The sequence below is a fragment of the Stegodyphus dumicola genome, chromosome 4 (assembly GCF_044657685.1).
Source record: "Stegodyphus dumicola isolate Sdum_Otavi_A_Nest chromosome 4, ASM4465768v1".
In the NCBI taxonomy this organism is placed as follows: domain Eukaryota; kingdom Metazoa; phylum Arthropoda; class Arachnida; order Araneae; family Eresidae; genus Stegodyphus; species Stegodyphus dumicola.
In genome coordinates, this window is record NC_140771.1 from 68,482,834 (window position 1) to 68,495,231 (window position 12,398).

At 32.3% G+C, this 12,398-nt stretch overlaps 1 protein-coding gene across 2 annotated transcripts in view; it reads right to left on the minus strand.

The window, feature by feature from the left end:
* Eno (alpha-enolase) overlaps positions 1–9,800 on the minus strand; it is a 32,265-nt gene extending 22,465 nt beyond the window's left edge. The window contains exons 1-2 of one of the 2 annotated variants that reach the window (XM_035374419.2): positions 9,739–9,800; positions 903–997 (exon numbers count right to left, since the gene is read on the minus strand). In XM_035374419.2, coding sequence (XP_035230310.1) covers positions 903–987 — 85 coding nt within the window. In that variant the 5' untranslated portion in view covers positions 988–997; positions 9,739–9,800. The remainder of the gene's footprint in view (positions 1–902; positions 998–9,738) is intronic. The other variant, XM_035374420.2, reaches the window with a different exon arrangement.
* Positions 9,801–12,398: the final 2,598 nt, after the last annotated feature.

Genomic DNA, 12,398 nt, shown 5'->3' on the forward strand with positions numbered 1-12,398 from the left:
TCTTTTGAGAGTGAGAACATTACTTTTTTTTTTTTAATTTGTAATACAAAGAAATCTTGCAAGATGATAAATAATATCATTTAGCAATGATGATAATGTAACACAAAAGGTTTGAAAATTATATGAAATATCTGATAAATGGCTTAGGATTGGACATTCAAATCAGTCCCTCTAATCTTGGAAAAAGATTCAAACAGTCTAATATTTGTATTTTTTGCATGTGAATTCAAATTTTAACTTAAAACTTTAGAAAGACTACTTTGTTAAATCCAGCAGAAATATTAATAAAAAAGAATACGAATACTGAAATTTCAGTGGATCTAAATCCATTATCTTGTGGCTGCCAGAGCACACTTTCATTTTCCGGAGAAAACTCAGCTGTTACTTCATTTTTTTAAAAATTATATAGAGAAAATGAACTTCAAGGATTTAATTATGTACTTCATTTACTAAATTTCATTTGTATCTTAATAAATATAGTTGTATTTTGGAAACTTTCATTAAAGACATTTGCTTTAAAACCTTTTATTTAAATTATTATTATTACATGAAGATTTCCAGAGAAGATTCGATTTGAAACTTAAAACCTAACTTAAGCATTAGCAATCACACATGTGAACATAATGAAAATTTAAGAATGTCTACAATGACATTAAATTATTCAAAATATATGATATGAATAAGTACTACCTTAGTGCAGCTAGAATTTTTTTAATGATATTTTCTAACATCTTTTTATTAATATATTTCATAGATTAATTTCATTCCATGGGAATATATATATGTTCTATCTATGGTAAATAATGTTAATTACATAATAAAACTAATGTTAGGAGCATAGATCCTAGAATTCTGAAAATCTGTAAATTTCATTTAACCTTTGTTAATACAAAAATCTTTACCTTTTTCTGTGACAACATCAACTTCAACTGTTGGGTTACCACGGCTGTCAAATATCTGCCTAGCATGAATTTTTGAAATTGGCATGATGAATAATCTAAAAATAAGATTTAAATACTATAATAAAAGACAATTTTACATAAAACATTATGTTTATCTGGAGTAATATATATTTTCAATGCAAATAGCTTTTAAAATAATTTTATGATAGAGACATACGAAATAACCAAACTTATATTTTAAAAAATAATTCAGTTGACTATATGCAATACTTATACTTTGTAGATCTACTACAAAAATAATTATCCGTGAATAAAAAAAACTGGGTTTTCTGCATAATTAAGGTTAAATGCAATTGCAGTCAATTGCCATGAAATAGCCATGAAAATGGAACTGATTAAATCGTGACGACAAAATTTCTAATCTGTGCTTGTGTTAACATTTTTTTAATTCATGAAATTTGTTGCTGTTAAATAAAGTTTTTCATTGCTAAAACTTCCAATATGTTTACTATTTTCAATTTCCTATACAGCTAGCTTCCCCCCCCCCAAGAAAAAGGCATTTTATCTTTTGAAAGAATTTGTGAAAATAACCATATTATGCAACCATGTTGGGAATGAAATAGTCTGGAGATAAAAAATCAGCAGCTTCAAAAAATAGGAAGCTGCCTATTTACGTGGCACACAGTTTCAGAATATTTTTTATAAGAAAATTTTCCTTTCCAGCATTACAGATCATGCATCACTGGAGTGAAAATTCGATTTCAATTCGATGGTGTGACAAACAATTTATCTTGTTATAGGTAAATTTGTACTTAATTATATGACTCCTTTTAAATGAATTTATTCAAACATATAATAGGTAAAATCTCTCATGGTTGATTTTTATTTTTAATACAACAACGAAACTGCTGCACACAGAAAAAAAAAAAATTTACATGGCTTGGAGCATCACGCATGTATTAAAAAAGCAGTCATGGATGCAATATCACTTCCATCTTTTAAATGAACGGCATTACAATCAAAACTTCTATTCAACATCAGTATAAATTAATATAAAGTACAACTGTTCTTAGCATACCAAATAAATATACCAAGTTACACAAGAATAATATTAAATTTTAATAAGCCAGAGTTCACATCCAGTTCTACTGAAATTTAACAGGTAATCTAACACTGCTACAATTTCTAATGGTTATCTCTCATGGCTGTCAGATTATTTGGAACCAAGGGATGTTCTGACTTCAAAAGCAATGACAGTCAATATATCTAGATCAGAAACAGTCAGAACCTGTTGTATGGTTGGTAATTTTGGATCTGAAGTAATAGCAGTGTCAGTATCAGAAAAAACTGAATTACATTCTATCTCCAATGGATATATTTTCCAAAGCGGTTGAACTATCTCTTTAAGTTTCAGTTTTACCACTCGGATGTTACCATCTTTACCTGAATTAAGCTCTAATGCCTCTGCCAGCGGTCAGAAAGTTTGCCTTTCGAAATCACTCTCAATAAGAACTATATCACCAATGTGGATTTGAATACATTTTTCACCCTTTTTGCATTGTAGCAGTTGTCCGAGATACTCCAAATGAAATGACTTTCCAAAATTGTCTCTCAATACTTGAAGGTACCTTCATTGTTTCTTTAAATCATGTTTGTTAATCAGATCAAGTGTGTTACACTAGCTGTCTGAATATTCTACAAACACATAGAAGGCATCAGTAGAATCAATTCATCAGGATCTTCAGAAATATATGTCAAAGGCCTTGGATCAACAACAGCATCACATTCGCATAAAATACTCATCAACTCTTCATAATTTAATGAAGCTTTTCCTAAGATTCATCTTAAAAGACTTTTCACAATTCCAGTGAGGCATTCCCAACACCACCACCAAGCAGCTGAGGAAAAACTGAACTTCCATTGTATTCCTTTATGCATTATGTCTTATTTTATAACAATAAATAAATTGAAATAAATTTGCTATGCCAAGAAAATTCAAGCCATTGTCACAATAGATGATTTTTGGATCATCACATTGAGCAATAAAATTCCAAAAACTGAGGGGAAAAGCTTGTTGATAAAGATGTGATTAACTCTAAATGACAGAACGATACTTGCAAAAGTTTATAACACAATTCATGCTATCAAATTATTCATGCAATATCAAAGGTCCAGCAAGATCAACTTCTGTAGCTTCAAAAATTGAAGCATCCATAATTTAGTCCTCTGGCAAAGGTACTAGTGCAGTTTTTAGAGGTTTGGAATTGTGTCTTACATTTTACACATCTTTGGACTGCTTGGTAAACTGATTTTCTTCCATTAATAATCCAGAACTTCTGTAAACAAGATAATAAAATTTATATTCCAGGTACATCATTTTCAAAAGCATTTCCCTGATAAAAAGCTCTACCATTTGATGCTTTACCAGAAATAATAGGAAATTCGAAGTCTTGTGCATTATTTCTCTCCATTGCCTTAATTCTATAAATTCCTTCTTTATCCTTGAAGATATTTAATGACTTCAAACAGCTCTTAAGACATTTTGGATTTTTTTAATACTCTTCTCCACTTTATTTATAGTTAGATCACCTTTTCTTAGATCATTTCTATTCTTTGAAATCATTCTCAAAATCAAGTGCAACATTCTGATAATTTCTGTATAACTTGAAAAGATAAAAATTTGTCACATTAAATTCATTTATCACCAAAGTAATATGTTTCAATTTTTCTTTTATGACTTCATTTTTATCACATTATCTCTAATTTCAGCTAATTCTTCTCATCAAGTCGAAACCATATGGGCCTTTCCCACCATTTTGACAAAAGGAGTTTTGTTGCTGAACATCCTCTTGAAAATAAATCATCTAGATTATACGGTTCGGGAATGTGTTTCCAATCAACCTATCATACACTTTTTTGTACAAATTTTCCCCAGGCATTACTTTCGGTTATCCACTGTAAGCTACAGTTGAATCTGTCTAGAAATATTCAATGATGTTTTGATGTTTGACGCTTGTTTTCACAAATTCAGCTATACATGAACTGAAACAACAAGATAAAAGTTCTTACCTGAATACAGGTATTTCCTGCAAAAGCACTACTTTCGATTTTGGCAACAATAACTGTGCAGAAACTCTTTGGTTATGATGACATCTTAAGTAAACAACAGCAGCACAAGAAATGCCACAGGCATTTGAAAAGTTGTGTAGAATCACTTCTGAGCACTAAGTATGAAAGACATAGCAGATGTAAATTCTCTACCTATTTTAGAAGTTTTGTTTTAATATCATCAGGTATCTCCGAATTCCACCCAGCTCAGTTCAGATTTCTAGACTGCCTGAAGCATAAGTTTCAGGGTACTTATGTATTAACAAGACCGCAGCTGCAGATTTGGCGGTTTTTAAGTGCCGGCAATCTATACCTAAAATTTTTGCGACAAATCATAAATTAAAACACTTTATTTAAAATAGAAGTAGTCAATCAAATTTCGGTGGAAAATGGGCCAATATAGAGTTTAACATGCATTCAAAACAGTTTTTTTTTTTTTTTTTTTTTTTTTTTTTTATCTGATGCTGTCGCCATATGAACTCTGCTAAATAAAATTCTAAATGATGTCTCTTGTTCCTCCATTTAGCACTGCCCCAATTTCTTTCATCTGTTTGTGTATGAACTCCTGTATCAGAATCAATAAAATTGTATTCATGATTTAGCATGTAGGAATCCTTTTTCTATTCTATTTGTTTGCTAACCTTTCCAACTGTCAGAAGAAATTTTTGTGCTACCATCTGCAATGTTTTCAATAATTTTATTAAGAAGGTTAGAGCCAGTTCTATTAGGAACAGTGAGAACAAACGAATCTTCTGTTTCTGTACATATACCACCAAACACCCACTGTTTTGGTAAAACTCGACCACAATTATTTTTACGCTTAGTAAACAAACTTTTATCAATTTCCACAATGCAAGCTGGTCCACCTACCTTCTTGTTTCATTTATTCTCCATATCCAAGACACATAATTCATGCAGTAATTGTTCCAATCTATAACAGTTTTATCCAAAAAATCAAGTTGCTTTTCACAAAATTTAATCGACATCAACTCCTCGCACCAGCAGTATATGAATATCAAAGCTGAACAAAATGGAATTCTGCTTCCTTCAAACCAGATATCTTTTCTAAGTCCCACTTGCTGATCACACTGTCTTAAATTACATTTCCAAAACGTACATTACCAAAATAAAGTTTCATATCATGCGAATTGGTACATTTTTGTTTTTTTGGTAAAATATTTTGCTCCTGAAAAAATAAAATTGCATTTTCTTCTGTATTAGGCAAATCCCAAAGATGCATTGTCATAGCACTAAAAAATGACATCAAAAATCAACAAACAAGGGAAAAGAGAATCCAAATGATAACTGCGAGTGAACAACAGGATTGCTCTTTATTGGCACATCAGCACAACTTCTGCGGCAGTGGCATTAATAAATAAGTGCAGTGGCCTTAATACGTAAGTACCAGTTTCAGTAACAATGTAACTGGACAAAAAAATCCAACTGGATCAAAAATCTTTTGTATGAAAATAAGTATGCTCTATTTTGTACCAGTGCTGATTTTTATCTATGGTTGTAAAGCAAAACAGCATTGAAGACATCTTTGAATTAACACATAAATTATCAGAAAATCCTTTTGATTCTTGCATACTGATTATGCTCCCACCCTCTTAGGTTAAATTTAGCATCTGTCGTAACTTTTGTTGAAATCTTTAAATTGCTTTAATTCTTCTCTTTAACTGAGGCAACAAAACTGTACATATAAAAGGAAGTATCAAACTTTGAACTTTACTAGGGAAAGATATCGAGTCAAGGGAGAAACATACTTTTTTTAAATGAAATTGTAAAACTGTACTTAATAGAAAACCGACTGCTATCTAAGCCAAAAATAACTCTACAGTGTTAAAACACCTTTATCTGCCTATCTCCCATCCACCAGAGAAATTTCCCACATTCAAGATTTTGTTTTGCTTATTAAATTTAGACAAAAGCTTTCTTCATACCAGATATCACTCCAAATTCCTCTTGATGAAACTTCACGAGTACTTCGGAATTGGTTCTAAATAGATATGGCTTTCAATAAATAATAATTTAAAGACTTTCTTTTTGTTTGTTCAGAGGATACACTGAACACAGGGCAGACCTTTCTTGCAAAATTTTTTTTTAATACCTCACAGTGAGGCAAATTGTACCCAGGACCTTTTACACCTTCTTCAATAACATCATCAGCTAGTTACGGTCTGACTACACTGTCATACTGCATTGTATTTACCATCTGTTTTCAACTTGGAAGTAATAAAATTTAAAAGATTTTCTGTTATTTCTGTATTACTTGCTAGGTCCACTTTACTTTCTACCCAGAGAAAGTAAGGTGGAAGACTTTTACACCTTCCATCATTAATACGAACAGTACTTAAAATGTTTATTTTTCTGCTAATGTGGATTGATAATATCCATTGCTTCAAGATTTCACAAATTAATGATATCATCACTTCGAACTAAGAGATGCGACAACAATCAACCCACTTCTCTTCTAGTTATCCCATTATCAAATGTGTCTTGATAGCAATAAAGCCATATTTTAACTGAAATATCAAAATAGAGCAAAAGGTTTTCCTCCATAATCACTCCTTATCAACAGTTCTATATGAGGAGAATTCATACCATTCAGTCCATGGAATTTTTAGGCATAACATTTATGATTTCTTCCTAAAATATTACCACCAAACACTATTATTTAGAAACTCTTATCTTTACGATTTTAAGTTTTCCAACCAGCAAATTCAGGATGCAAGACTGTTGGGCACCATTGTCAATAAGAGCTCTGATCATTTTCTACATACTTCTACTGTAATTAGCAACAATGGCAGAAAAACCTCAGCAGAAGCACTACAATTTGCGAGCATTAAATCTGAATCACATTAATGCTCATCTTCTGATTAAGCTCTCAATTTATGCTTCATCTCCGATCACATAATAGACCAGTATTTCTTACCACAAATAATGCATTGAACATGTTTTTTAGTTTCTTGATAAATGACCTGGCTTCAAACATGAAAAACAACTTTCATTTCTCTTCAAAATATTTTTTTCTTTTAGTAAACAATCTTTCATCTAAAGAGACTTACCACAAAATAAACAATGCAAAACAATTCCTTTCTTTACATTAGAAAGTAAATCATTAGCTGCAAGACATGATTCAACATCTCTCAATTTTACCTTTCTCATGGAAATATTCGGTTTAATCCTTACTTATGTAAGTGAAATCAATTCTTTGCTTTCAACTTTTGTACAATGAAACACCAATAACTGTGACAATTTATTAGAATAGCAACTTTTACATTTGTTCAACACGGAATTCCTCACCCAAACTCTAAGTAATTCTCCCCAAATTCAAGATTCAACTACAATGCATAACAAAAACTTTTCTCTTGCCAATGGCATTTTCTCTGTATAACATAGACTGCTATGAAACGAAACTGTCAATATAAACATTTCACTAGAACCATGCTTGTAAGACAAATTTAAATAGCTGAATATCCACAATACAACAGCAAACAAACATACAAATTTTCATTTAATTTCTTCTTTCATTCATTAGAATGTTCTCAATACAAGAAGTAATAAGGAAAGGGCAGCATTTTTCTATTTTATCATTCTATACTTGCATACACAATAAATGAAGCCTGAAGACCTACATTTTAAGTAGAATGTTACATATACAGACTTTTTTTGGTAACATAACAATGAAGAAAGAAGTAATGCGCTGACATGATGCTGCTAATTTTGTTCAGTTTTATTAGAAATCTTATCAAAATAAATGCTTTAATAATCAATCATTTTTCCTTTAAAATGGAGTTTTTTCATTCAGTTAACAGACATCAGAATTTTACGTACAGCGAACTTCAGATATAAGCCATTTTTTTTAAACTGATGCAGTAATGAAACAAAATAAGAATTCTTGAAATACTTTAAAAAAAAACTTGTACAGGCTCATGAGAGGGCATCTGAAAGATAATGAAAGAAGCCTTGCTCATATCTTTTTAAATGTTTAGCATAATTTATAGCTAGATGACACATTTCAAGATGGTGATAGTCATGAATTTGAAGGTTTTCAGACATTAAAAGTAAAAAAGGAAAATTTTTTGATTAACTGGAGATTTGAAGAAATGTCATATGAATGTGATATAATTGAAGTTTCACAAAGCAATAACAATGCTCTAATCATCAGTCAATTAAAAGAATGGCAATATCTGTCGAATGATATTAAATCTACAAAACAGAGCCATTTCGACATCAAGTTGCATTTTAATTTCATAAGGAGGTTAACTTAAAAACATAATTCTGCTTTTTAAGGAACATTTTTTCCTAAAAAATAAGATAGCTACTTGTTCATCTTTAGGTAAATCTGAAATCGTGAAAAAATGCATTTAGGGAGACCCCTCCCCCCCCCCTAAAAAAAAAAGAAATCACTATTAGATGAAAAGGGGAAAGTGCAGAATCACCCACCGCTTGGCACGTTTTTAAGAATTGCACAAACTCTATCCATGTACACATCGATCTATTTTCACTTAAAAAGTCAAAGAAAATCGACAAAAATTCCATTCTTCTTACTCTTATAAAAAGCGCCAAAGAAATAAGTGGGCGATTCTGCACTTCGTCCGATGAAAAACTTTCAGCATAAACCAAATTGATGATACCTGAAGCTGAATAAGTATGCCTTCCTCCAAAAAAAGCTCATGCAAATACAAGCCCCAGGCTAACCTTTTTATTTCAAACAAGGACATAAAATGGTACTGCTGGTGCAACCACCTTATGCCAATTCTGATAAAGCACAGCAGTAATTTTAAATTAATAAATAACTTATTACAAGTTTAGAGATTAAGTTGCAAATTTTGCTGCCAGTTAACTTATGCACTTTTACAGGGAAGTACCAGTAAAGCACGCTTTACATTACTGCAATAATAAGAAAGTCCTCAAATTAACTCTTTAACACTTTCTTTTGTTATCAACAAGCATACCGAACTGCAGATTATACAAACTCTTAAGAGTTCCTCCCATTTTAATTCTAGCCCTGGAAACTAATTATACAACAACAACAAAAGAATAGTTTTTCACTTAATCTTAATATCTGCTCACTGGCTTCTACAAATCTAAAGCTCCAACAAAATACAGACTATACCTACACTACCCGAATTTCTTCAATCTCAAATTTAACTTCCTTCAAATAAGTCTTATGCTATATTACAAACATTCGATACGATAAAGAATCATATAATTTTTAAAGAAACAGGTTTCAGTTACAATTCTGATACACTTTTTACCCATACATATCACTGAAATGCCAGAGACACAAATTTCATGAAAAGGCTTCTCTTCTTATATTTTAATTCTTAAAATTAATTAATTGAAACAGTTTCTATTAACGCTGAGCATTTTCAAAAGCATTCATCAAGACATTAAGGTGCTTAATGTAAATAAAATACAATTAACTTACTAAGAATACAAACAATGCTTAACGAATACAATTTAGCCAAATAAATTATAAATTCGGACAATTTAAACGATTATATCATTTAAATGATTTATCTCACGTGCACTACCAAACACAGCAACCGGTAGTGTCATTCGCAAGGTCATACAAAGTCAATCATACAGCCGCAATATGTCTTAAAGAGTACCATAAAATTTAAAAACAATGCATTTTAGACAAATTTCTTTTTATAACGGCATATTAACAAAGAAATTTTAAATTCGGACAGTTAAAATTCTGCATATGATGCCTTACAATTGCAAACGCGGGATTTCACCTGAACTCCGAACGACGTACAACTCTAACACCGGAAGAGCAAATGCGAAACTTGAAGGGCAGACAGCAAAGAGGTCGAAATTGATTTCAAATAAATAAAAAAAAGGGAGATTTCATGTTGTCTTCTTACATGTCGTCTGAGATGCGTGCTGCACTTATGATAGAGGAAGAAGGAAATTAAAAAATGTATCGCATAATTATAAAAAACAATGACATTTTTTAGAATACTAACAAAATCTTAGTACCTTTTTTTTTAAATTTTTACACTTAAATGCATTTTAATATTGATATTATACTAAAAGAAACAACTAAATATGATAAAATCATAAAATAAATTCAGCGTAAATAATAATAAGAAATACAACAAATATTTAAATAAAGAATTTTTTAGCACTTGAAAACTAGAAACGTTTGTCTTTATTTGTTGTCAAATCGAATTGTCTAGCCGTCCCGACGTCAGACGGTTAACCAATCCAAGAACTCCGAAAACTACACCACTAACACTCACTACTGCGCCATTCGTTCACGAGCCGCCGATCAGTAATGTTGCTGCTTTCTGGTAGTTCTGTTCTGGTTCAAATCCCGGGAGAAAAAGTTGGCTGCATGATTTTCCTTATATGTAGCAAGTATGGAAGCCAGTTTTCAGAAAGTCCAAAACGAGTGCAACTCTCTCTGTAGGCAGATAGTTCTGGAGTGCTTTTCCATAATTAAATAAATCAAACTAAATCTCCACGCTGAAAAATAATCCTAAAACTTTTGTTAGGAAAGAAAGCGCATGCGCAAATTTCAAAAATATATCTCTGCGCTACTAGTCGGACGCTTTACTTCAATAATTGCGTGGCTCTCACTATAAAGAAAAAGCAAACGCCTTTGCAGAACATTTTGAAAATCAGTTTAAACCGAACGAGAGTCCTTGTGACATAGACTTCGCCTATGATGTAAGATTCTGCATTAATGACTGGTTTACCTCACAGGAAGACTTAGAAGACAATCTGGAACTCACCTCTCCACATGAAATCCAAGAAATCATACGAAAACTAAAAAACAGGAAGGCTCCGGGCTATGATGCAATAACCAACCTAGCGATCAAGAACTTACCGAAAAATTGTATTGCAAGATATGCCAGTATTTTAAATGCTTGCATAACTATCAGATACTTTCCGCTTGCCTGGAAAAGAGCCAAAATGATTGTCTTACCTAAAGCCGGCAAGGTTACCACTCGCCCAGAAGGAGTTAGACCTATCAGTTTGCTTCCCGTTTTGGGGAAAATTTTTGAACGCATCATTTATCACAGAATCCATCCATACTTAGAGAAACTACCAGAAGAAAAGTTTGGTTTCTGAAAAACGCTTTCCACCACGAAACAATTGGTCAGACTTTCTGAGTTCATCGGCAGTGCATTACATAACAGACAAAATGTGGCTTTACTCATGCTAGACGTGGCCAAAGCTTTTGACCGCGTCTGGCACGAGGGTCTAATTTTCAAGCTCCGTTCCCTTGGCTTCACCAAAACTTTAACGTGTCTCATCTATTCATTCCTGAAAGGCAGAAGTTTTCATGTTTCTATTGGAAATGAGATATCTGAAGTCAAAAGAATTCACGCCGGTGTCCCGCAAGGGTCAATTTTAGGTCCGATCTTATAACTTTTCTTTGTGACTGACTGCTCTAAAACAGGCTTTAACTACAATTACTTCATTGGCTGTTATGCAGATGATACGGCGTTTGCTGTAAAATCTATGTGTCCTAATCAAGCTGTCAGGAAACTTCAACAAATCATGCCGCAAATAGAATTTTGGTGTACCAAATGGCGTATTTCATTTAACGCAGATAAATCCAAGCTGCTCATTATCCGAAAGAAGAACTCTGCCACTGAAATCACGGAAAAGCTTAAACTATTTAATACAGAAGTTCCTGGAGTACGCAAGGCGAATTACCTTGGCGTTATTATTAATGATAAATTTTCCTGGAAGGATCACCTGACTCATGTCAGGGGAAAAACACTAGGAGTCATTCAAAGTCTCAACCCACTTATTAACGAGCACTCTAAACTGGACTTAAGAAGAAAACGGCCCTTATACATCTTTGTTATACAGCCAATCTTCACGTATGCTTCCCCTGCGTGGGCATCAGTTAGAGACAGGGACATATCTAATTTACAAATTACACAGAAAAAGTTGCTGCGCACCTTCACGAATGCGCATTATTTTGTATCTAATAGGACTTTACACAAAGATTTGAAAATTGAAACTGTCATAGAGCATCTTCATCGCCTAAACTCCAGTTTTTTCCAGAAAGCAGTTATATGCCCTCACATGACAAAATTACATGTATTTAACTACATTCCACTACCGGAAGATAAAGAGTTACGACCGCTGGCAGTCCACCTAGCCAGAGATCTGAACTATCCTACATAAAGTAGAACATTCCTGTATATAGTTGTACATATTGTATATAGCTTTTATGAATACTTTTCTTATTATTTCATCGAAACTTCTATATGATTTCTGATCTTCCAAACTGCATTTTTGTCACTGTAACTCTATATTTGCAAATGTATGCCTTTGAGAGTTTGTATTCTTACAAACTCGTTCTGTCATGTAGTATACTTTCACAGAATCTTATCTTAAAAACTCATTATT